Source organism: Ictidomys tridecemlineatus, chromosome 8 (genome assembly GCF_052094955.1).
Source record: "Ictidomys tridecemlineatus isolate mIctTri1 chromosome 8, mIctTri1.hap1, whole genome shotgun sequence".
NCBI classification, from domain to species: domain Eukaryota; kingdom Metazoa; phylum Chordata; class Mammalia; order Rodentia; family Sciuridae; genus Ictidomys; species Ictidomys tridecemlineatus.
The window spans coordinates 75057002-75084928 of NC_135484.1; the positions used below are offsets into that span (position 1 = coordinate 75057002).

Sequence of the window (27927 nt, forward strand, 5' to 3'; positions counted from 1 at the left end):
TTATAGTTTTTCCACTATTACAAATTATGTAATGCACATATTTGTACATGTAAAACTTTTCTGAATTTGGAATACATCCTTAGCATAAATTCTCAGAGTGGAATGATTGGTTAGAAGGTAATTGAACCACATTGTGGATTCCTACAACAGAGACTAAGAGGGCCAGCTTTTCCATTCTCAAGAGTCTAAGTTTTGAAGAAGCCTTATGATAGAGATACAGGTTCTTCTGGCAATCCAGAGACTCTGTGAGCTACACACAAAGCAGATGCTAAGATGTCTTTAAAGTTGCTTAGCTCTTGAGCAAACATGTGTAGTCACAGATGAAGGAAAAGTTTACTCTGAAGAAGATTTTTTGTATAAATACTTATTTTTAGTTTTTTTATGGTTCATGCAATTTAAATAATCATTTCAATCTAATTTTTAGTTTTATTGGTTTATTGGTCTTATTTATAATTTGTATCATTATAAATACAATTCTTATGAGTTTATACTTGTATTTTAAACAACAGTAAATTTAATGTTGATTTCCCATGATTATACTTAGGGTTTCACTAAAATAATGATTTTGTTTTATATTTTTATGAACAGTTTACAAATAACTTCCTAACCCTCCCTCTTCTGTTTGACATATTTTATTAAAGTCATTTCTTCATCCTTGGAAATGTTAATTTTCAGCAAGACTTTATTATATGTATTAAATATTGAATTTTAGTCTCAAGATTTGTCAGAGATTTCTGATTATATTTGGATTTTCTTTCCTTGGTGTAGATTATTCTTCATTCTATGCACAAATACCAGCCACGAGTTCACGTGATTCGCAAAGACTGTGGAGATGATCTTTCTCCCATCAAGCCTGTTCCATCTGGGGAGGGAGTGAAGGCTTTCTCCTTTCCAGAGACAGTCTTTACAACGGTCACCGCCTATCAGAATCAGCAGGTATTGTTTTTAGCTGGTATCTTTTTAGAATGTTTCAATAGATGGTATATTGGTATATCTAAATGTCATGAAACATCATACAATTTTTGTCGTATATAACATGCAAAGCATATGTATGCATATTTATAACAACAATACTTTATCCATGATTTCCCCAAGTATGGCTTCTCCCATGAGGACTTCTTTAGATGATAGGAGATGAACATGTAAAATATGAACAGAGAATTGTATTGTAAAGCATGGGATTTGGATTTTTAAACTGCCAGCCATGAAAATCTTTCAGAAGCATTTATCCTGTACATTCATTTTTGTGTATTTACAAAAAGGGCTTTTTTCCTTTCAAACTATGTTTTATGGGTGATAAAGAGTGATTTAAGTATAATAGTCTGAAAGATTAGCCATTATGAGGTAGTCTTTTCATAAAGTTTGAAATAGTTTGAGAAGTAAAATATTTCTTTTCTATATTAGTAAACATGAGACTGTGTTTGCTTGAGTCAAGAAAGCAGAATTCAATCAAAGGCAAAAGCTTAGTACATGTAATTCCAGCCAGTTCGCATAAGAAATGATTATGTAATAGCTGATGGGGCCTGGAGGAGATATTTTTTTCTTTTAAATTTCAGTGGTCAGCCAAATTGTTTTGGGTTTTCACTTCTCCTTACCTATGTATATATTTCAGTAAAAATTTAAGGATTTTCAAATTCTGTTGTGGTAACCACTGTTTTAAAACTTCTAAGGAGATGTAAGTCCCCCCATGTGTTCTTCAGAACTGAGGGGCTAAACACTCTTATCCTGTGGCAACACCAGTCCCTCAGCCAAAGCCAGCCTGTTCCTCACACTCACATTTCCATTCTGTCATATGCCCCTTTACGTAGAAACATGAAATGTAACCTTTAGAAGGTCTAGAGAAAATTAGGATGATCTTCTCAAAATTTTAGGGTCGGGAAATGACTTTCACAGGGGAAGTCAGTGCATGAGGAGAAAATAGCAAAGCTTTAGTATACTTTTAACTACTCTGATTCATGGTCCCTATCCCTGTCTCTCTCTTACACACAAATTACCTGTGCTTTATGTGTTATTTTCTCCCACTCTCTGGTAGAGTAAGTTTCATATAGTAGGCTTTAGGCACATGTTAGTGACTAATACCAACTAGCAGACATTGACAAGTCGATTAGGAGACTAGAAAAATTGGAAGGGAAATTGGTAACAATAACATGCAATTACATTCACTTTTTAATGTCCCAGATCCTAGTTTTAAGAACTTATGGAAATTGGTTTAACTTATTAGAACTAATAAAAATAAAACAAAGAACCTGTGCAAAATTGGTAAGCAGATTCACCCAGTTATTAACAGCATGAGCTCTGCCTTTTGGTTTCCTACTCCATTTCTACTGGCTAATAACTATATGACTTTGGGAAAGTTACTTGTAAAATGTCACTTCAAAAGAAAACAAAATTGGGATAATAGCTATGCATAAGCTGTTATGATAATTAAATTATTGGTATGAATAAAACTTCATATACCCGTACATAGTCTGCATTCAATAAATGTGGTAATGTTAGTAATAAAAATAATAGTAATTGTGACATATTTCTATTTAGATAAACAAAACTATATAAATATGTACTCTTTTTAGTAATAATATTTTAAATTTTTAAATTATTTAGTGCTATTTAAACATTACTGAAATGAACAGAGAATTGAACTGTAATGATCTGTGAAGACAAATACCCTTCACTGATAGATTGGAAGACATGGTGAATTAATTAACAAACTCTTTCATATGTCCGTTATAATATAGTTCTATCCACATATCAAGACAATGTCATATGGAGCACATGTGTCTTAAGTGTTGCATGGCTGATTAGAGGATGGCTGAGAGCATGCACGGGCAGTCTAGGAGAACTGTAGAGGTCTTTTTTTTTTTTTTTTTTGCTATAGTGTTATCCAACAAAGTTCATCCTCAGCCAAGATGGATACAATCAGAAATATATTATTTAACTTTGTAGATTTCTTAAGCCAATGAATTTAGAGTGCAAAGCATGGTGTACTTCTAAAAGATAGCCTATAAATTCCTTTGGGCAAAGTACAGATATGGTAAGAAATAGATGGGATGTTATTTATTAGGGTCAAATTTAGGATGGCAAAAGTAAAATAAAAATAAATTTAATTGAGATGATTAGAACATTTGTAAATCCCCCTTCCTCCTAAATCTTGTGGTATTAGTGGGCAAGATTATAAGACAACAAATTGGAACTCCAGGTAAAATTACATTTTCATTTATTTCTACTACATGTATAAGATTTAATCTCATTAGAATCTTCAAGTAGTGGTTACCTGTGGTTCACTGTAGTGCTGGGATCAAGTTAGGATTCTAAAAATAAAATAAGAAAAGAATAAAATATTCAGATGAGTAACAGAAAGGAAAGGAGAGACAAAAAAAAATACAGAGGCAGAACATTAAGGGAGTGTGGGTGTTACCTAATTCTGAAGAAGACTGTGGAAGAGCTTTATAACATTTTAAGAATATGAATGGCTGATAAATGGATGTTAGATATTATTTCCCATTACCTCTATTGCAAGAGAAACAATTAAACCACATCACAAAGTTCAAGGGAATAGCTTCAGTTTCTAGAGGATTTTCAAACAAAGGGCAAATTATCACCAGATGATTCAAGATCTTCTTTCCTAAGAATATTAAAAGCAAAGCAAACTTTAATCTATGTAGTTTGAAAAGGAGTGAGAAAGTATCTTCTTCATAGCATATGAATGTTCTGGATGATTTCTGAAATTTTTTTTAACTTTACTGCTAAAATATTAAAATATGTGGTGAATGGAAAGAGGAGCACAGTAGAATTCTCTATCAAGTTAACCTTTGAATAATTTGTAGTTCTGCAATTATTTATGTGTTTTATAACTTTATTTCACTGCAGATTACTCGCCTTAAGATAGATAGGAATCCATTTGCCAAAGGCTTCCGAGACTCTGGGCGAAACAGGTAAGTGCTAATGAAAAACCATTATGATTCTAATAAAATATATTTGATATTTTATTGTGGATTTTCTTTTACAAACTAAATGTTTAAATTTACTCATAGGGTATTGAAATAATTTCCGATGATAATTTAAATTGATCAATACTGTTGTACGTTGGATACACCTTTGGAGTGTGATGGTGTGGGCTGCCTTAAGTGAACTTTCATGCATGATTCTGGTGTGAAGATGAAAGCTCTAAGTGGTTCATTGCATGTTGCTTCTTAAGAGGCCTTGAAGCAGTCTACCTTTATAGGCCAGGGCCCTTGATATCCCAAGTAAATGCCCTTTCTGCCTCTGCTATTGGTTTACAATTTCCTTAGTGATGACACAACTGTTTGTTGATTCTGTCTAGTGAATATGATTGGGTCTCTTATTATCTCAGTTTTAAAACTGGAATATGAAACTCCTTCATGTTGCCAAGAGAGCTGATGTTCTTTAGTTCCCAAATTTGTCTTGGTTCTGCTAACAGTCACATAGTTTATTTTTTCTGTGTTGTGTTTATGGTGTTTATACTAAGTGAGAGAGCTACAATAATGAATTCCATTCTGGTACTCTTATGAAAAAGCAGATTATCTAGCCTGTATGCCAAGAGTTTTAAATTTATTGATATGATTCTATTCCAATACAGTTCAGTGCAACATTTTCTAAAATAACTTTTAGTTACAGAGATTAATAGTAGACTGATGTTCTACAAAGCCTTTTTCTGGGTAAGACTTTGACTTACAAGTTTTCAAAAGTCTCTTGTATTTAACTGGGCACAGTAGCACACACCTGTAATCCCAGTGGCTCAGGAGGCTAAGGCAGGAGGATCTTGAGTTCTCTCAGCAACAGCAAGGTGCTGAGCAACTCAGTGAGACCCTGTCTCTACATAAAATATACAACATAAGGTTAGGGATGTGGCTCAGTGGTCGAGTGCCCCTGAGTTCAAACCCCAGTATCCCTCCCCGCCAAAGTATCTTGTTTTTAAAAAGAAATATATGAACATTTTAAAAATCACTTTACTTCCCAAATCATTATAATATTACTTGAAAACGTAGTATTAATTTGGTCTGTCTACACAAAGTCAAAAATCCTCATTTATTTTGGAGACAATTTCATTTGAAATTTTAGAAAGAAAACCATTAGGTAACAGTTGAGAGTTTTAGTTCTTTCATTTGATTGATTGGGCAAGGTAGGCAACTGGTGTCATTTAAATACCATGCAATGTAAGGACTAAAATGCAATTAAAATTCAGCAAGAGTAGAATAACTTTCTGCAGGTGGATCAATAGGACTGACCAATAAGAGGCTTCCCTCCCTCTGAAATTCATCACCTTGTGGGTAGGTTTGCAGCTATACCTAATGCACAACAAGTTGTCTCCTATATTGAAATTATGTCTTTTTTAAAAATTTATTTTTACTTAAAAAATGTTTTTGTGGTACTGGAGTTTGAACCCAGGGGTACTTTAACAGTGAGCTACAACCTCAGTCCTTTTTATTTTTTTAGTTTGAGGCAGAGTCTTACTAAATTGCCTGAGCTAGCCTCAAATTGTGATCCTTCTGCCTCAGCCTTCTGAGTCACTGGGATTATTTGACTTTGTGTCTTTTTAGATGTCTGTTTCAATGTGGAGAAAATGTTTGGTTGGCTTTTGCTAGGTTACAATAGCTTCTTATTAACTTGCTTTTAAGATGAATTTCTGAAAACTGAATGCAGATTCAACCATAATTTAGTAATCTAAGATCATATAGTGAGGTGGCTAAAGGGAACCTTTGGGGTAAAGTAACTCCTCTACCTTGGTAAATGCTTTGATGGAATCTTCTTGTGACTGTGTTTATATCAGATTAGTATTTACTCACTTCAAAATCTTGCACTGGTTTCAGGGATTTTTTTTTTAAGTAGAAGAGGAATTTATTAAAATTTATTTGAACTGAAAGAGGACTGCAGCGAGGCTTTGAATGTGTATATGCCAGAAACCATGTCCAAGGTATTGATTGTTCCAGCGAAGACCTCACTTGCTACCAACACTGGAGATTTCACTGCTTATACCCTGTCAGTTCACTTATGAGGCCAAATTAAACAATATTCTTAAAGTATATTTTATATAGATAATAACAATGAATGAACCTTTTACAAGTAGAAATGAGATGATGTATATGACAACTTTTCAGGAAATATACTAGATATGCCAACATAATGAAAAGACATTTGTTTATTTAAATATAGTCAGTAAAAAAAAATTAGTAGTACTGGGGAAAATAAACTACTAAGCTGTTTGGTATGGTGAGGTCAAAATGCTAGGTTTTGATATTTCCTTTCCTTTGGCTATTTCGGGAATGTGTAGGCATGGCATCCAATGGTGCTTGCTATTATTTTTTCCTGACTGTAATAAAACTTTTAATGTTTTTAATGGACATACAGAAAACAATGAATTATGCTTGAACTGTTTTTAAAATTTTTTAAAATTGAAATTCCTTTTTTGCTTCAAATGTTTTAATAGTATTTTTATAGGTGAAGTATATGATCTCTGAGTTTTTGCTAGTGAAATAAGGTTGCAACTTTTTTTCTCTTGAAAGTATCTCTTTTATCAAAGCTGAGCTCTTCATGGGTCACTTCCTAATATTAAATATCTATAAATCAATATTCTACATTTAAAAATTTGATATTAACATATTTGAGTCATAAGTACCAAAGATGCAAATATTAAAGAGAATTTTGTCAGATTTAAATATCTATAACTTATGTATTATTTTCCTTTAGAAAAAAGAACCTAAGTTATATGTAGGAAAGTATAGTGATTTTAAGGGGTATGGAGGACTGCAATATTTAAAAATTTATTTTGAAAAGTTTTTATTAGTGTATTATTATTTACATAATAGTGGGGTCCATTTTGACATAATTTTTAAATTTGTTGAGAAGAAAGTTCAAGAGAAAAAAAATCAAAATAGTCCTTTATTACCCTGGTACTATTGTGCAGTTATTTAAAAAAAAAAACAAATTTCTATTTTAATTTTTTCACATACATAAAATAAACAAATTGAGCAGAACAAGAAATAAACGTGAAATTATGATTGTTTAAACTTTATAAAACAATTTTCTTTAATTAAAAATTATCCTTTCCTGGCTATTTATGACTCCACAGCCTATTTTATAGGAATCAGTAGCTTTGGCCCTTAAAAGCTCTCCTGCAAGACATTTGCTATGTGAGAGCGAATTTATGTGCTGAGAATAGTTTCATTCTTCAGTTAGGCCTTAGGTTTGACCCTATAAAATTTTTTACTCAGGAAGGTACAAAAATTTCTTCTCTTTAAATACCTCAGGAAAAACATAACCATTTTACTAAATAAACTTGGCCATTTGATAGCATAAATTAGGCAGTGATAAAATGTGGAAGTTGTTCAAAGGCACCTTGTATAAATTATCGCCTTGGCTACTCTCCTGCAGGAGGTGCCTTTCATCTTTTCTTTAACTAGATGGGAAAAGTCTCCATTACTGGAGAAAATGAAGGCTTTTTAACAAAAGTCCAGATTCAGCTAATAAATATTTTATAACTGTTTCCTGCAAAATATCTGAAATCCTTTCTGGAACTTGCAGTGTGAAACAGCAGCCTCAGGAAAAATATCAATAGCTCCAAATCAGATCACTTGTAGACATATCACCTTCAGAGCATCTCTTTAAAGCTTGGGGTTATATATTTGTGATACTTAATAACTTTTGCCAAAAATTTGGTTTATATATTTGAAACATAGTTGGCTTTATACTGTTAAAGCAAATAATGCAGTAGTACACATCTCTATAGTGAATAAAGTTCTAAGTCCAGTGAATGCTACTTTATTATCTTAGTAAACTCCCATAAGACTGTTTTTTAACACTTTGGTATCTTTAATATTGAAAACTACCATTATCAAAATTCATCTATGTGATAATAAATGGCAATTTTAAAAATAAAGCTGTGTCCTAATGTTCATTTGCATTTAAAAAATCTTTTTTTCCTGGAACATCATAAAAATTTAGTATTGGTTTGCACTAAATATAATCAGCTAAATAGCACCCAGTATTTGTTACTCCAGTATTAATACAACTCACTACTTGGGGGTCTGAGATTGAGTAGGCTTGCAAAACTGCCCAGAAACAAATACTTTAATGGACAAAAAAGTGCTACTGAGTTGCATGATCTTAAATTTTACTTGTATTTTGGCCACAAATGTGATGTTTGATTTGGAAAAAATAACTTAGAATAACAACTTTAGAGCTAGAAAAGGGTTTCAGAGCTTTCATAACCTAATTCTCACTTTGTAGGAAGCTGAAATCCAGAGAGGTTAAGAAATTGACTTATGGTCACACAATTAGTTTTAGTGACTTGCAGTCAAGCCCATTTCTTCTGATCCCAATCTAGTGTTCTTACCATTAAATGATAGTTTCTGTGGCACATTATTATGTTAGAAGCCAGATTCTGTTCTTCTTTACTAAGTAGTCCAGATAGAACAAGTGCAGTTCCCTTGGTGTCCTGCTCTTCCTTTGGTAGCCCTTCATATTATATCTGTAGGGCTGGGGATGCCTTTTTGAGGTGCTCTGAGAACAGTGTTCCCCTGAGCCTACAACTGAAGAGATGAGTCAGGTTCCTGAGTATACTCAGGAGATGTGTTGATGCATGCACATAGGCTACCCCTCCACCCATGCATAACTGTTCTTTTGTTATTAAAATGGGATAGGTGTGCTTTTCATTGAGTTGGGACAGAAATACATAGATCAATGGAGACTATATCTGCACATTCTAAGGAAGCAAATTCTGCATGTAAAACATTGGTCCAGAAGGAGTAGGAGTGTGAAATGGTTTTATCTGCACAAGTCACTTTTGCTAATTGGAGAGGTTTTACCCTATAGGTAAAGGTGATGTGACTCTTGGTGGTCTTTTCCTCTAGTCTTAGTCCATAGTTCATGATTTGAGGGTACAGGGAATCCAGAGGAGGTAGCACCTGAGTTGTAGTTATCAAGCATATCTGACAATCACAAGAGATGTCTGAGTAGTATTTGATACCTCAGGAAGCAGGAATTTCCTACAGTAGAGGTATAGGTTTCATAAAAGCACACTATTATCTTTTTGGTGGGCTGGTGGCATTGGGGTTTGAACTCAAGGGCACTTGACCACTGAGCCACATCTCCAACCCTATTTTGCATTTTATTCAGTGACAGAGTCTCACCGAGTTACTTAGCATCTCGCTTTTGCTGAGGCAGGCTTTGAACTCACGATCCCCCTGCCTCAGCCTCTTAAGCTGCTGATTACAAGTGTGTGCCACTGTGACCAGAATAATGTTATCTTGATTAACAAATTGCTTAGGACTGAGGAGGTTGAGGGATGAATTATAAGGTCTTAGCTCTTTTGAAAATGGCTAATTGAGTGAAGGGCCTCAATCTCACCTCATGTAAGGAAGGAAAAACTGAATCACTTATGGAAGGAGGCAATTTATGCACATATTTAATTGTTGGTGTTTTAAAATACATTCATGTTATATAAATAGTCCATAACCAACGTTTTCTGTCTCTTTAAGTGTCTATTCATTAAGTATGGGTATTGAGGCTTTAAAGTATTCTGTGATAGTGGTACTAATTTCATATAGTGGATATCCCTTTGAGATCATCTTCCTGCTCTCCTGCACCTTGCTGGGTGAGGACAGGAGGAGTCAGTGCTGCCCTCTTCTGGCGGTTCCATTTCTGAAAGGAGAGTCCAGCCTGGTTCATGGTGAAGATGGTGCCCCTGGCTGAAGTTGGTTTTCTTTGGAAGAACACTCCTTTGAGATGGCTGCTGAGGCAATGAATGATGGACAAAATGCCTCTTTAGAAAAGATTTTTTTTTTACCGTAACATTCTTTTGTGGAAACACCCTTTTCATAGAGGGAAAAGCCCCATCACTGGGAGAAGGTGTATTCCAGATTGCAGCCATGCCTTGGATTCAGAACAGTAAGGATGGACTCTCTTCACCTCAGCCCCTTGGCCCCTTCCCCCACATTGGCTTGGCTTTGGTTCCCAAGGAATGTTAACAACATTTTGGGTGATTTTCCGTCTCCCAGGTATTTCTTTCTGACCATGGCAAGCTCCTAACCTGTGAATATGGGGTGTTCTATCAATTCTGGTCTTATTTCCCAAAATACTCATTACTGATGAAATCTCCTAACTAGACTTCATTTGTCCTCACATCCCACCCTAATCCTGATCCTTCTGTTTAGGATGGGTTTGGAAGCCTTGGTGGAATCGTATGCATTCTGGAGACCCTCACTGCGGACCCTCACCTTTGAAGATATTCCTGGAATTCCCAAGCAAGGTAACTCACAAAGTTTCCTGGGCTATAGCTGCAGCCATTTCCTGTCTGAAAGCTCAGGTGCTAAAAAATGCACAATTATTTCAAATTTGATGGTGACCTCATCACCAACAGGTCTAGAGTTCATATCTTTTCCATATGGTATGGGGATGGGTCAGAAAAAATGGTTGTTGTGGTTATAGATTAAATCTTGGATTTTTAGGCTGTTTATTTATGTTATTACCTTTATCTGACTCTTAAATTTTGTATTAATGTTGGAGGTGGACTTGTGGGTTCTGAGGCCAGTTACTCTCCACATGACATTGCTGATGCTGTTTCCAGTCCACCTTTTCTTGCCAGGTTCTTTCTTCCTTTATTGAGATGATGATGAGAAAGTTGGGTACATTCAGGCAGATTTCCTTGGGCTCATCGCTGAATATTTCCCACAAGTCTGGGGCTTGCCCTTTCTTGGAGAAAATGACACTTTCTCTTTGGTCTGTTCACTAGGTAGGACTATCAGCTCACGGCTGTAGGCAGGCTTTTAATCACCTTCCAGTGAGAATTTCACCTGCTGGATTTTAAATTATTACTGAGCATATTGGGCTTTTAGATTATTTTGGGAAGCTATGTGAGACACTGGCACTATAACAATGAAGGTTTTACACCCTGTCTAGCCCTTGGGATTTTCTTCTCCCTTTAAATTCTGTCAAATTTGCAAACATCGGGTTTACCACCACATCCAGAGAGGGAGGGTCAGCCACCATCACCACCACTGAATGCAGGATAACTACCCTCTCTAAGTTTCACAGGACTGTTTATTTGCTGGACTTCTATTCCTGTGTTAGCATGTGATTCACCAACCTATTTTCTGGTTGGAAGTGAAGTTTTTGAGGGGCTAGACTATTGCTTTACGAAGTGGCCAAGACTTGCCTTGTATAGTCATTGATGCACATAGTATTTCAGTGAGAATCTACAGATATGCTTGAGCAGGGTATGGACTTGGTTCAGCTCTTTGCTTTGAGTCATGGCTGTTACTTTGTAAGAAAATATATTGATCCAAAGGAAACTTTGCTGAAAGAAAGGCTGAAATATAGGTAAAAATGTAGTGTTGTTACACTGTTGGAACAAGATATATGATAGAGATTGATGCTGTATAAAGTTGCTGATAAATTCAGTTATTTGTAATATTTATTATACTAAGAAATCTTTTGAGAAAGCTTATTAAGGGACAAATTATGAAAATTCTGTATGGCAGTATCCTTCTCTTTCTGCAATACAAAAACATATCTTTCCCTAGGGAAATAATTTGTCTTAAAAATATTGAGATACCGGGTGCCATGATACGCACCTGTAATCCCAGGGGCTTGGGAGGCTGAGTCAGGAGGATCATGAGTTCAAAGCCAGCCTCAGCAACTTAGTAAGGCCCTAAGCAATTCAATGAGACCCTGTAAATAAAATAGAAAAAAGGACTGGGAATGTGGTTGAGTGGGTGAGTGCCCTTGAGTTCAATCCTCAGGACCAAAAAGGAAAAAAAAAAAAAACAAAGAAAAAAAGAAAAATATTGAGAGATACTGGACATAGTGGTGTGCACCTGTAATCCAGTGACTCAAGAGGCTAAGGCAGAAGGGTTTCAAATTCAAGACCAGACCCAGTAATTTAGTGATACCCTGTCTCAAAATAAAAAATAAAAGACTTGGGGATGTAGCTCATTGGTAGAATACCCTTGGGTTCAGTCCCCACTGCTGGGGGGTGGGGAACACATTGAGAGGATTTGTGTGCAGATTGTTTCACTATGAATTCAATGAGGTTCTAAATTCCTTGAAAGCTGATAAATCATAACTTCCTTCTCATCCTTTTAGCCCTTGCCACCCCTTATAACAAGCCATTTCTATCATGTATTTAACAAATTAAAAGAAAAAGATGGCTATGGCATCATTCTTTACATTTCAACTTCTTTTATAGGCAATGCAAGTTCCTCCTCCTTACTGCAAAGTACTGGGAATGGTGTTCCTGCCACCCACCCTCACCTTTTGTCTGGCTCCTCTTGTTCCTCTCCTGCCTTCCATCTGGGGCCCAACACCAGCCAGCTATGTAGTCTGGCCCCAGCTGACTATTCTGCCTGTGCCCGCTCAGGCCTCACCCTCAACCGATACAGCACATCCCTGGCCGAGACCTACAACAGGCTCACCAACCAAACCAGCGAGACATTCGCCTCGCCCAGGACTCCCTCCTATGTAGGTGTGAGCAGCAGCACCTCAGTGAACATGTCCATGGGAGGCACTGATGGAGACACCTTCAGCTGCCCACAGACCAGCTTGTCCATGCAGATTTCAGGAATGTCCCCTCAGCTCCAGTACATCATGCCTTCACCCTCCAGCAATGCCTTTGCTACTAACCAGACCCACCAGGGTTCATATAACACTTTCAGGTTACACAGTCCCTGTGCCTTATATGGATATAACTTCTCCACATCCCCCAAACTGGCTGCCAGTCCTGAGAAAATTGTTTCTTCCCAAGGAAGTTTCTTGGGGTCCTCACCAAGTGGGACCATGACTGATCGACAGATGTTGCCCCCTGTGGAAGGAGTGCACCTGCTTAGCAGTGGGGGTCAGCAGAGTTTCTTTGACTCTAGGACCCTAGGAAGCTTAACTCTGTCATCATCTCAAGTGTCTGCACATATGGTCTGATGAAGTCTTTAAGTTAAATCCATTTGAATCTGTCTAATGTATTTTTTATCTTCTTTTTCTTTTCTTTTTTAAAGCAATATGGAAAGTAACTATCTGTAACTTGTAAAATATGCACATAATAGAATATTAAGTTTCCCTGAGGTTTTTCACTTTCTCATGGTGAGACTGTAATTATCTATAGTGTATGTGGATACTGTATATACATAGCATGTGGCATATTTAAGCCCCTTTTATATCCTCCTGTTCACCCAGTTGCTGAGTATTGGCATTCATACAGTATGTTTAATGAAAATTCTCAGACTTTTTAAAAACCAAAATGGTAAACTTAAAACTTGGCAGTGATACTAACCAGATGAAGATTTGTAACTTAATTTATCAGAAAAATGTTCTGAACAATTTCAAAATTGAGTGTTGATAACCAGCAGTAATCATTATATAGAATCTTATGATTTCTGTTATTCTTAAACATAGTGGGAGAATCTAAAATGCAAAAGCCAGTTGAAGTGTTAGTATTAGTTCTGAGGTATTTGTAATTATGAAGGATTAGCTTTTACATTCCTGCTTATTCTTATTTGCCACAGATATTATATGACCTCAGGTCTATAAAATTTATAACTCATATAATTTTAATGTTTTGATGGAAGGTGGAGGAGGATTGTGATTTGTTTTTCACTTTTCATTGGTCATACAAGAGGTACTTACTCATCTGCAGAGAATAAATTTCTAGTATTTAAGATTTTTTGATCATCTTATTTACTTTATCAAATAGGCCATTGAAAACTGTTCTGTAAACATTTTTAAATTCCAGTATTCACCAGGGAAAGAATATATGATATGAGTGGCAGCAAAAAGAAAATAAATCCACCTCACATTCTTTGATTCCAATGAGAAACGTTTATATTTCTAATTTTTGAGGAATAATTTTATCAACTATCCCTTAGATTTTTTTTTGTTGTTGTTGTTGCTTGGTTTTTCATTTAAGATATTTTTTTTTTCTATGTTGCTTTGAGCATCCTGACCCATGGTTTATGAGTAAGGAAAAGACATTTATGCTACTTATTTATGTCTTACAACTCTTGCAAATTGGAACTCCCCCTTTCCTTCCTTAACCATATCCTTCTGTCTTGAGTTTTTCAAAACAAGCAGGTCTTAGGCCTTTATGGTGTTAAAGCTGCAAGGAATTTTCAGAGGGTTATCTGACAATCTGTCTTGTGGGTGTTGTAGTCAAAAGCTAAAGCCCATTACCAAAAAGGCCCTCTTGAAGGACTAAGGAGGAAGATACTAATTATGATAAAGGAACTATAAAACTTTTAACCTCAATAGCATTTTTAGCCTTGGAAGTAAACAAATAAAAGCAGCAGTACTTTTTTTTTGTTTTAAAGCCCCTAAATAATGTATATATGGTTTAAGAGTTCAAAACAACATTTCTTGAACAGTTTCTTGGGATAAAAAATATTTATGAGGTAAATAGAAAAGGCTAAGAATGCATGATAAAATGCATTAACCTTCTGCTGAGAAACTAAAATGATATATCTGACTGACTTATTCATTACACATCATATATATGACAAGCAAAAAGAGCGTTTCCTTTCATTGCTTAATCAAATGGCTGTAACTCATCTTTAGTTTAATGTATGGAGGGGATATAACTTCTGATTTGCTTCTTTAAAATAACACCATTATTAGATATTTAGGGTAACTTAGTGTTTGAACAGAATTTGCACAGGGTTTGACTCTGTTTATAGATACTGACAAATTTCTTCATGGATTCTGTAAGCAGTTCATCAAATTAATATTGATTTTAAATTTCAAATTATCACTAAAGGGCATGAACTATTTGTAATAAGTAGACCTATACAATAAGCTTTTCCTGTGTACAATAGTAATATCAGGACAAATACTTGGAAAAGGGCTTTAATAATAAGTTTATCCCAGCCTTAGTGCTTTGTGTAATTCAAGGAGAATATTTTTCCATTTTGAAAAACATAGAAAGTAATGCTTTATACCCATATGTATTAGTAAGTAGAGCATTTTTCTTTTTTCTGTCGGTAATTTGAGATGACACCACAATATGAGTAGAATTTTTAAATAATTTTTGGTAAAATTTATCGATTTTGTACAAATGCTATTTCCATTAGATTTTACTGTAAATATTAATTACCATGTTATGTCAAAGACTAACCTTTTATTGTTATATTAAATGAAATACATACATTGATAATTATAAGTACATATCTGTATTTTATTAAAAAATGCTTAAGAAATTATATTAAAGTGTGTTATTAAATCCTTTTATGATTTTGGAGGACAATCATTTTAAGTCTCTATGAATATTTTCTCAAGAATAAGCACACATGTGTATATCGCAAACACAGAGTCTGTAACTCTCAATTACAAAGCAGGGGGAAGTGGTCTGCTGCTCATTTTTCATGTGTTAAATGTAATTTCTTGGTGTGTTGACCATGTCATTGAAGGTGAAGGCCCTGACAAATGTTGAACACATGAAAATTTGGACATGAGAGGAGGAGGTTGGAGCGGTATGTTTTGTTTCAGGTCCAGGAAAAAAAGGCCAGGATTCAAGAATGGGCTGCCTGCACGACTGACTGGTGATGACAGATGACTTCTGGGCCCCTTGACTGGAAAACATTCCAAGGGACATCGTGATGGGATGAGGTTGCTGCTATCAAGACCAGTCACATTCTGAAAATTAACACTTGTTTCCATACAGGCTCCCTCCCTGAGGTCAACAGCTTTTCACAAGTGGGGCACCCAGTTGCTGACCCTTGATTTCTGGAATGTAGGGGGTCAGGAGACCTTTGGTTCCCAGAGAAGACACCGTGTAGCCTATATATATGGAAGGATTACACTCACTCTTTACATCGATTAATGAAATTTTGAGAAAAAGAAACCTCACTTTTAAAATGTAAAGAGCTCTTTATTGCTACCAAGATTTAACCTATCAGTACTCACAACCTTAGTGGGAAATAACCAGCAGCTGGAGATTTAATTAGGAGAAAAAGAAGAGTAGGTTTTGTAGCAGACCAATTCTGGGGAGATTTGGAAGGGAAGAAGAAGGTGCAAGAAGAGGAATCACTAACTAAACTACAGGTTTCTAGTGCAGAGCCATCAAAAATAACCATGGTGAACTTGGTAAATGCTACACTGATGCTCTGTCCAGTTAGAGAGGATTGTAAAGAATTCTTTATTCCAAAGTGGAGTAGTGTTGGGTTTCCTCATAGGGAATTTATTGGCTTATCTACATGAATATTTTCCTAAGCGATCTGTTAGGAATTAAATAATTTTATTAAATTATTACCAAATGTTTTAATCTCATTGATCATCTTTTTTTTTTCAAAAATAAGTGCTCAGAGAAGTTGAGAGTGAGGTTAAATATGTGAGCAGTTAAGCAGATGGACCAGATTATAGCATTCCAGGAGCTCAAAGTTTAAAAATTAGTGTCAGTATAGGAACAAACAAATAATGTACATTCAAATATAAAGCATCTGACAGGTGTTGAACTTAGTATCTTTCTGCATGCTGATAAGTTTTCAGGTAAGTTTCTTTTTGTGGAATTTTGGTGTGGTGAAAATATCATTGCCTTGGGAATATGGAAACTGATTTGAAGCCATGGATTTCTCAATCATGGTTTTGGGCAAACATTAGCATTTTTAGTCTCAGTTTTCTTATGTATGAAAGGAGTGGCTCAGAGGAGAATCTTTACTATTCCTTCTAGTTTCAAATTCATATGAACTTCATGTGTTAGAACATAAACCTATTTGTCTTTGGATACACACACACTCACACACATATTTACAAAGAATGAAACAATACCAGGATTATTTTCAATTTATCAGATTACTTGGAGTTATTTAGAATTATATTTATTCATTTATAATATATAGGATAAATTTTAGTATTTTTATATTTGAAGGAAGCTATAGTTAGTAATGTGTTTGCTACTTTATAGTGGACACAAAAAGATTGATAAAATTTCCTTTTCATAATGCTGTTAGTTGCATGAAGTAAATTATATCATTATGCAATAAGTACAACAATCTAGTAAAATATCTAGAGATCATTCCAAGTCCATTCAAAACACATTTAAATCCTTGAGAAAACACTTCAGCATGTATTTTTGAAGGGCTTTACTCATGCTGAGACTCAGATACAATAATATGAAGCAGTTTATTAATGTGTGATTCACTAAGTTTATACAAGACTAGATCAACATAGACATTCTACATCCATGTTTTGAATCATAGTACTCTGGTTACTAGAATAAGTCAATAATAAGGCCAAGATATTTTTCTAGATTTATTTGATATAATTGACATATCACAGTATCATACAATTCACATACTTCAAGTGAACAATTTTAAGGTTTTTAGTACATCTGCAGTTGTGCAGCCATCACCATAATTTTAGAACATTTTCATTACCCTTCAGAAAACTTTATGCCCATTGACAATCATGCCTTTTGCCTTCCCCTACTTTCTTACCCCCAAGTCCCAGGCAAGCACTAATCCACTGTCTTTATATAGTTGATTATTCTGGACATGTCATGTAAAATGATTTATGCAATATGTGGCTCTTTTGTGGTCATATTCTTCCACTGAGAATTATGTTTTCAAGGTTTTTCCATCTTGTGACATATATCAATATTTCATTTTATTTTAATGCTGAGTATATCCATAGTGCATCACAATTTATTTATTTACCATTTGAAGGACTTATTAATTGTTTCTACTTTTTAGCTATTATGAATAATGCTGCTATAACATTTATGCACATCCTATTGTGTGGATATGTGCTTTCATTTCTCTTGGGTGTATATCTAGGGGTGGAATTGTAGGGTGCTCAGATAATCTTTTGAGGGACTGCAGGTTGTCTTCCAAAGAAGGTACATCATTTCACATTCTTACCAGCAATGGAGGTTTCTGATTTCCCCATATTCTCATTGAAAGTTTTTATTACCAGTTTTTTTTTATTACAGTCAGCCTAGTGATCATGTAGTAATATTTTACCAAAGTCTTGATTTGCATTTCCCTAATTTATAATGTTGAATCTTTTTTTGTGTGTGTGCTTTATTGGCATTTGTTTGACTTTGCAGAAATGTCTATTCAGATCCTTTACACTTTTTAAAATTTGGTTGTTTGCTTATTTTTGATATTTAAGATTTCTTTTGTGTATTCTAAATACTTGTCTCTAATCATATATAATTGAAAATATCATCTCTCATTCTGTGGACTTTTAGCTTTCCTGATGATGTCCTCTGCAGCACAAAATGTCTTAATTTTTGAGGAGGTCCAATTTATCTATTTTTTTGTTGCTTGTGCTTTTGATGTGAGAGCCAAGATATTTGGATGAACTCTTTTAATCTGTCATTTCCTATTTGTAGTAGTGCTAGTGACAGAAATGCATTTAAAGTGCTTTTTATATAAATTTACTACTATTGGATAAATTATCTTTCCTCCCAAAACACCTGAAATATTCCTGGGGAAATAATTATTTTTTCACTGTCTTAAGGAGAAGATAAAAGGATCTTAGGTCTTCATGAACTTTTTATTACTGTAGAAAATAGTTAGTACTTTTAATATTTATTCAATCAGTTTTATATTTGTTAAGGATAGACTATTTGCCTGACATTATTTTAGACACTTGGGATATAGCAGAAAACAACACTGCTGGTATTTCCAAATGCCTTCAAAAGTTGAAATGCTGTTTGCTGAAGAAAAAACAAACCTTCATTTGCAATTTATCACAGTTGGCTAGGAAAAAATGTTGCCTCTTGGCTTTTCTATGAGTTGATGCTTTCCACCTTATTGGAATGTTACATATCCCAGGCTTGTGGTTGTTTGTGTGTTAAGGAGCAACAAGGATACATAATCCCCTTATTCTGAGTATTTTGTGTGTGTGTGTGTGTGTGATTTTCTTTGGAAAGCCTAACATCATTTAAAATTCTTTTTTTTCCCAATTTAGATCTACTTACAGAATTATAAAAAGATGTTTCTATATTATTAGCAGTAAAGAAAACCTTGCTTGTTTACAGTATTGGACACCTCCCTCTCTCTGTTTTCTTAAAGGTATTTGATGAAATGGATTGATGAAACAGATTGCAGATTCTTTTGTCTTAATTTGCCTAGTCTAATTTCAAGGCGAAATTAGTTGAACCATATGTAAATGGAAGCTTTCACTTTACAACAATAAAGACAATCTTAAGAGGCATTTCTATCAAAGAATGTTACAAAGCCAGGAGTCACTGCCTTAGGGAAGGCTGGCAAACCCCTTATATACTTCTGTGTTATTTTTCTGAGCTTGATGATCTTGATGGATGGGAAGGAGAGGAACTAAAAATTATCTATGTGTAAATATTTGCAGTCCACTACTCAGTTTTACCTTGGGGATACTGAAATGGCAGGAAGACAAAAACATAAAAATTTGGTCTTGAAGGTCCTTAGCGATCAGATAGGAAAGAAAAGTATGAACATGCATATGACCTCCAGAGGTAGCCATTTTGATCCGTCTGTAAGCTTAGAAGAAGATATTCAGCAAATTAAGTAACAGTCCCCTTGAGAGTCCTCATGAAGCATTTTCAAGCATCCTTGTGTTTCCACACTTCTCCCTCAGTCCTCAATGTCCTTCCCCACCTACTTTGTTATTTTCAAGGACTTACTCAAGTCAAGGATTTGTTTCCTCAGTGAAGTCTTTCCCAATTTCTATTCCCCTCATTAACCTTTCCACAGGAGAAACAAACTCTTCCTCTGTATGAACGATGCATCTGTCATAACTTCAGGGCAAGGGGTGTGAGTGACATCCTGGGTTCCTTAATTACATATGTTAGTTGATTTACATGAAGTCCAGTCATTCAGTCATCTTGCAATTAGCATTTGTTGAGCACTTCCCATGTGGCAGATTCCATTGTTGGAGATGTGATGATGAAAAACAAAATGCTCCTTTGGAGGAACTCAGGGCCTCATCAAAGGATGACCTATGTAATTCATAATGGTCAATGTGGTAAGTGTTCAAAGTAAGGTTGCCAAGAGTGGTGGTGACATCAGAGAATGTACCTTGGGTTGTGTGAGAGATAGAAAGGATCAAGGAGGGTTGTGGAGATGAAAGATCATCTGATGAAGGCCAGAGAAAGGGAGTGGAGAGTATTTCAGAAAATCACCGTCTAATAGAACTTTCTGCGTGGTGTAAATAGTCTCTCTGCACTGGCCAGTACAATAACCACTAGTCCAACTAGCTATTGAGCACTTGAAATGTAACTAGCTTGAGGATCTGAGTTTTAAATTTTATTTTAATGCTAATTAATTAAAATTTTACTACATGTGGATAGTGACAACCAGGTTGGACAGTGAAGCTCTAGAAATTCTGCAAGGAAGAAAATAGCAGATGTTCTGAGAAAAGCATGGACAATGGGCAGTGGGGATATTAGCTCCCTTGATGCACAATTCACCCACTAAGTGGCTGATACTTCCACAGGGTGATTCTAAGTAGGCGATAACTCTGTGACTCTAGTAAAACTGAAGAATATTACATGATTCTGCCAGGCTACTCCAGCTTCATAATAAATAAGTTTACTGAGCACCTTTGCAGTTCTTTTCTCCACACAGTTGGTCTTGTCACCCAATAACAATGACCAGGTCTCGTATTTTTCCTTTCTATCAGACGGAGGCCCAAAACATCCCTTCTGGGCATTATATTTTGTAATCTCCTTTGACAGGGTTTGTTTTGGGAAGAGCAGCTATTCATTCTGAACTGGGAAACTGTTGATAGGGTTTGTGATTCCCTTCTGGTGAGGAGATGCTCATGTTCATGCCCTCCCTTCCCCTTTCTTCTCATCTTCTTCTCTCTCTGCTAACAGCTCTCACTGTCAATTCACTGGAGAGAAGCTTGTCTGCTGTCACTAAATCCTCTTCCCTTGTCAAGCCAAACCAATCATTTGCTTGTGAATGTGATTTTTTTTCACTTGCTTTACCCTCATAGAGTACATTAAGAAGACAATTCCTCCCAAGGAAAGATGGAAAAAAAGTTAATGCAGAATTTTCCTCATGTGAGGTATAAAAAATAACTAGAGTTGATATAGCATTTTATAGCACAGAGCACATATTTGCAAACATCGTATCATTTAGTCTTTCCAATTATCCTGTGAGACATTTTTGTCCACACTTTATGAAAGAGGAAGTTGAGGATTGGAGAAGCACAAGACTTGCACCCAATCACCCAGCAACCTAGTGACAAGCTGAGGTGCTTGTCATGCCCAATATGGCGTCCAGCAACATGAAAGGGAGGAAATTAGAACACTGGTGCTGATTAATTAAATGATTCTGACGGACAAAGGAGGGAAAAAGAAGAAAAGAGAAAAGAAAAGAAGAGAGGGATGGAGTGATCCTTGCTGACTTTTTTTCCTTTGGTGAAGATCCAAGATACATTGGAGGAAACCTTCTTTGCTCTGAGAAAAATCATGCAGATGACTATTGACCTAGCAGCTGGTTTCCTCTTAGGGGTGAAGTTTATGTCAGGGACAGCAGTTGGCTGATAGTAACAGTCATCACAATTTCTCTTCTTGTCACCTGTTTGAGGTGAACATCATCCAACATGAATGGGCAGCTGAGGAATTCAGAGCTGGGACAGACCAGTTGGCAATTTTTATTAAAAGTTTACTATTAGGGAATGGAAAGAGAAACTCTTCACTTTATCTTTCAATAAAACTCGTTCCCCTGGAGATATATGTGCAAAACTTCAAAATGCCCTGAGAAGTTATTTCCAATAGTGAGATCTTCAGAATAGACTCCCCACCCCCAAATCTTTTTAAAAGAGGAGCAAATGACCAAGAAAGAGAAGAATAACAAACTTGTTTCTTAAAGGTAAAATTTACCTTATGCCAAAGTTCGTTGATCTTATAGCTGAATTGGCTCAAGCAAAGTCCCAGCAGTTTGAAATTAAAATCTTATGATTATTGACAACATTGACTAATATTCTTATAACATGAATTATGACTCCACAGGCAACGTTACATATTTTAATTCCCAAACAAGGAAGATATTACTCAGTTCAATTTTATAAAAGGACAGATCCAGAGCTATCCAGCCGTAAAAGAGGCAAAGTCAGGATTTGAACTCAAGTCCATCTGATCCCACAATTGTTTTCACAAATATCACTGTATTGCAAAACACTGTTCTATGTAACAAAAGAAAAGATGGATAAATTGGGCTTCATTAAATTAAAAGCCTTTTGCACATCAGTGGATAATACCAATAGAGTGGAAAAGCACACCAAAGAATGGGAGAAAATGTTTACAAATTATATATCTAATATGGGATTAATACCCAGAATATATGAAGAATTCATATAGCTCAATAACAATAAAAATGATTAAACAGCAGAATAGATATTTCTCCAAAGAAGATATACAAATGACCAATGAGCCCATGAATGGATGCTCACAGCACTAATAATGAGGAAATTGCAGATCAAAGTAACAATAAGGTGCCACTTCACACCCACTAGAATGGCTATTATAAAAAAATAACAAGTATTAGCCAGGATGTGGAGAAATTTAAACCATGTGCTTTGCTATTGTCATGTTAAATGACACTATGGAAAACAGTTTGGTGATTCCTTGAAAAATGAATGATAAATAGAATTCCCATGTCATCTAGTAATTTCATTTCTTTTTTTTTTACATTTTTTTAAATTTATTTTTTTATTGGTTGTTCAAAACATTACAAAGCTCTTGACATATCATATTTCATACATTAGATTCAAGTTGGTTATGAACTCCCAATTTTACCCCAAATACAGATTGCAGAATCACATCTGTTACACATCCACATTTTTACATAATGCCCTATTAGTAACTGTTGTATTCTGCTACCTTTCCTATTCTCTACTATCCCCCCTCTAGTAATTTCATTTCTGAGTATATACCCAAAGGAATTGAAAGCAGAGACTCAAACAGATATTTGTATATCCATGTTCATAGCAGCATTGATTCAAAATAGCCAAAAAAAATAAAAACGGAAGCAAACAACTCAAAAGTCCTTCATTGGGTGAATGGATAATCAAAAAGTGTTAAATAAAAATATCAATGTTATTCAGCTTTAAAAATGAATAAGATTCTGGTTATATGTTACAATATGGATGAAATTTGAAAATATTATACCTGTTACCACTGAGCTGCATCATTAGGCTTATTCAGATTTTAAGCCAACACAAAAGGACAAATGAATCCATGATGACATTTACATGAGGTACCTAAAGTTGTCAAATTCATAGAGACAGGAAGTAGAATGGTGGTTGCCAGGGGCTGGAAGGAGAGGGAAATGGGCAGTAAGCATTTACAGGCACAGACTTTCAGTTTGGGAAGAGGAGAAAGTTCTGGAGATGGATGATGGTGATGTTTACATATCAATGTTGAATGTATGGGATCCCAAAGGACTGTACTCTTGAAATGGTTTAAAATTGAATTTTATGTGATATATATTGTACCTACAAACATTTTTAAAAACATAATGCCAATATGTTCAAATTACTATACTAATTCTAGAAAGAGAAACTTAACATAATTCTCATGGTTTTCAGAAAATAAATACCTTGGTTATTTGTCCATTCATATTCTCTCTCTCTCTCTCTCTTTCTCTCTCTCTCTCTTTATATATATATATACACACACACACATATAATTATAATTATCATTATTATTATTATTATTTGTACCAGGGATTGAACTGAAGGGTGCTTAACCACCGAGTGAGATCCTCAGGCCATTTTCTTTTTTTTTTATTTAGAGACACAGTCTCACTAGGTTGCTTAAAAAACCTCTCTAAATTGCTGTGTTTGGCATCAAACCTGCAAACCTGCCTTAATCTTCTGAGCCTCTTGGGATTACAGGTATGTGCCACCATGCCTGGCCATTCTCTCAATCTTTAACAAATATTTATTGAATATCCATTATGAATCAGGCATGATTCTGGACTTCATAATATACTGGTAATCAAGGCACAGAACTTCTCTGAATCAAATAAAATGTAAAATCTATTAGAGAAAACATACATCAATCATATAATAAACACGTATAAAATTGTCTCAGTGAGTTTTCCCCTTGGAAAGGGCTTCAGCGGTGCTATGAGAGCAATTGATAGGAGGATGTGATTGAAGGAAGGACACAACCTTGATTCTAAACAGACTCTTGAATGTGTACACTTGGGTACAGGACAACTGTACTGTTGTCCCTAACATGTTATGAGTGTCAGTAGTTCCCAAGCCCCGAATTTCTGCAAGCTAAGTATATTTATGATACTGTTTTACCAACAAAGGATGAGAAATTTCCTATGTGACTACCAAAGTTTGTTATTGGAAACACAAGCCTGATATACAAATGAGCTCAGTACACAGACAACTGGTATGAGTTTGATTTTTCACCTAACTGTTAAACATTTGATTCTCCTGTCAGTCAAAACAATCTATCAACATTATTTAGTAAATCTCTGCAGTTGTTTCTTTTAGATGTTAAGAAATGAAGGAGGGTAGATCATTTGATTTTATTTTTGAAAATTTTATCATTTCTTTAATTGAATGTTGTTCACCTGTAAAACACCCAATGATTCTTATTTATTTATTGTGGTGCTGAACAGTGAATCCAGGACTTTGTGCGTGCTAGGCAAGCATTCTACCACTGAGCTGCATCATTAGGCTTATTCAGATTTTAAACAATCATTTGAAAAAGTGAAAGAAGAGGTACAAAAATTTTATCCAAGCATCTAGAAGATAGAATGGGGGACAACTTATACTCACAAAAAGATAAGGAAGTCCTGTATGAATTTATCATTGTGGCCCAAAATAAACTGAGGGGACAAGCTAGCTCTTACCATATATTTAAGCATTTACTTACATATTGAATTTTTTTGGAATATAAGATGTGTCATCGTTTTTTAAACTGCTTATAAAGAAAACATATGCCAGTTAAATTTGATACAAAGTTTTATCCATATTCCCATTCAATACATAATCAGTCACACCAGTCTCTTGTTGCTTTGAAATCCTTCTGTCTTCCGTGGAATTATTTGGCATATCCTTTTACACATTACTCAAACAATCTATAAATTGGCTATTTTTCTTATTTGATCTCATAAAGTATTTGGTTGTTGTTTTGTGAGAAAATGTGGAATTGATTTCCACATTGATTCCTTCAATGGATAACTATTTGCTCTACTAATGTTAAATCAGTGCCTCATATTTCTCTTTTTATTCTTATTGTTCTTTTTATTCTTTTTATGTGCACAATAACCTTTGATTCTCAACACTATATCCTAATGTAACCTTCTTAAGGACATTTTATTTGACAAACTCGACTCATGTTGTAACAATAGTGCAAAGAACTCAGTTAAAATCGACCCAGTATGCTGCCTGCTCTATAGTAACTGTGAGATGCCATCAACTCTTAAAATACATTTCTGTTTGGAAGATTTTTAAATGTAAAAAAATTAATCACATACCCTCAGACCTTTGAAATATAGTTATTTAACATATTTTATAGAATACTCATGGAAATGCATGTATGATTGAAAGTTAAATGGAAATGAAATTAATATGGCATCCGATCTCATACTCTCCCTCCTCTGTCTCCCAATTTCTTCAAGACTTTTCTTTCCTAAGAAAGTGGTGCTCTTGCAAATACCTTTGAGGTGTTGTCACATACTTAAACCTGTTGTCCTGAATCTTGACTAACTCAGTGAGAGACATCTCCAGTAAATGCTGAGCAGCATTCTTTCCTGATCTCTGGACACTTGGCAGAAGCATTGATGACAGTTGCAAGAACACGATGCACAGCAGTATTCTTTACAGCAGTTTAATCTGTGTCATCAAATCCCCAGAAACCATGATTAATAGCAGCACTTGAGTTTGTTCTCAAGTTGTATATTTGGCAGTAGTGAACTTTGATCTATGGTCTCACTTTAAAGAATCATTTTGACACAAACTTTTCCTGTAATCCTTCCATTTTGTTAAGCTCCACACTAGTACCATGGAGGGGGACATTTAATGCTATGGCTGTTAGCCGTGTGTTTATTATACCATGTTAAGCACTTTGATAAGGGGAGGGGAACATTTCTTATCCAGGCATTGAGTAGTCAGTGATGCAGAGCAATCTCATCAATGGAAGATTGTTAGTGTAGGGTTCCTGAAGGTCAGATTTGATTAGGAACATGAAATATAAAATTAAACCTATGGATAATTATGAGCCCATAGTTAGTCTCAGATAAGATAAATTTTCTTTCATGTAGTCAGCTGGTCTAAATAAGTACTTTCTCATTTCTTTTTCTTTTCTATTCTTCATCATCTGCATTTTAGTATAGAAAACACTCTTTCTATTTGCCTTATAATTTTCTTTCTACATTATAGTTGCCCAACAGAAATATAAAAAAAGCCACATATGTAATTTAAAATTTTCTAGTGGCCACATTAAAAAAGAGACAGATAAAATTAATTTTAATAATCTAACCCAGTGTATCCTCAAATGGTTTCAACATGTAATTAATATAAAACTTATTAATGAGAGATTTTACATGCTTTTGCTTTCTGTACTAAGGCTTTGAACTCCAGTGTCTACTTTATACTAATAGAACATTTCATTTTGGATACTGAATTTTCTATAGCCTTTCCAAAACAATAAAGTTATGTCAAGTAGAAAAATATTTTACATTATTTTTGTTTTTAAAATTTAACTTCATTAAAACTATGTAAAATTAAGACTGTAATCTGTATTACACTGGCCACATTTCAAGTGTAATTACAGTAGCCACATGTGTTTAGTGGCTACCATATTGGAGGGCATAGTTCTCAAGTATCAGTGTGAAAAATGGTTCTATAATTTGGGAACTTAATCTCATTATATTAAACATTTTTTATCATATGCAGTCTTATTCCTGTATTATTAGAAAATTGAGAAGTGTGAACACTGGGATCCCAAGAGTCTTTATGTATCTTAGAACTTTTAGTTCTTTTGTTTAGAATATAAGGACTGAAAAGAGAAACATAGAGAAGTGGAATATGTTATCCTTGGGCTTCCTGTAAAAGTGGTAGACATTGTTATGAATGAGTTAGCCTTATGTTAACATATGAATGTGAAATTCTTAAAGTCATAGAATAGGACTGACAGTACTAGGTCTTTTGTAAGTATTACCTTCCTTTACTTCTTTCACTATATCTATCATAGTAGTCAAAGAGTACTTAACCAGTAAAACAAAAATGATAACGAAACAAGCCTACTTATCTTTATAGGTAGCTAATGGTGGTAGCTCAATAGGGTTCTCCTATAAAAACAACCTTTGGATCATTTTTGAAGAATAGAGAATTTTTTTCATATTCTATAAAATTATTTTTGGCTTATAATATGTATTAGATCTACTTAATATGCTAGAGTTACATATATTTGGTAAAGAAGACATAGTTGAGACTGGTTTAGGATTTATTTACCAAAGAATAGAGGTGTTGGAGAAGTGGAGTGGGGCAGATGGTGTGGAAACAAGTAAAATCGCTCAGAACTCTGTGGGAACTTGTAGGCTGACTAGTGGAGCAGTTCCTAGTGTGGCTAGATCGCTATTGCTTGGTCCCTGGAGACTAAAGCTTTGTTCCCAGTATGAGTCTTCTCAGGATGTCCTGCCTTTGGTTTCTCCCTCTGCCACATGGTTTTAGATGCAATCCAGGCTTTCTGAGGGGGCACCATGCCAAGTCTTCTAGGCTGGGGGACAAGATAGCAACTTTGGGTGGAAATATGCCTGGCCTGTGTGATGCAATGGTTTAATTACTGGTGTTCAAAGTACTAAACTATCATCAGCTGTAGCAGTTATAGGAACTGTGGCTCCATGGAGAACATTGAAGTAATGGAAATCCAATAAAAAGTAAAGTTGAGTTGGCTTAGATAAGGGGGAAAAGGGAAATATCAAAGAGGAGGTTGAACTTGTCTGTTTAGTTGACCTACCATAAACTTAAAGAAAA

At 35.0% G+C, this 27927-nt stretch overlaps 1 protein-coding gene across 1 annotated transcript in view; it reads left to right on the top strand.

The window, feature by feature from the left end:
* Positions 1–15211, top strand: part of Tbx18 (T-box transcription factor 18) — a 29766-nt gene extending 14555 nt beyond the window's left edge. The window contains exons 5-8 of the mRNA XM_005324745.5: positions 769–936; positions 3868–3932; positions 10170–10264; positions 12203–15211. Coding sequence (XP_005324802.1) covers positions 769–936; positions 3868–3932; positions 10170–10264; positions 12203–12927 — 1053 coding nt within the window. The 3' untranslated portion in view covers positions 12928–15211. The remainder of the gene's footprint in view (positions 1–768; positions 937–3867; positions 3933–10169; positions 10265–12202) is intronic.
* Positions 15212–27927: the final 12716 nt, after the last annotated feature.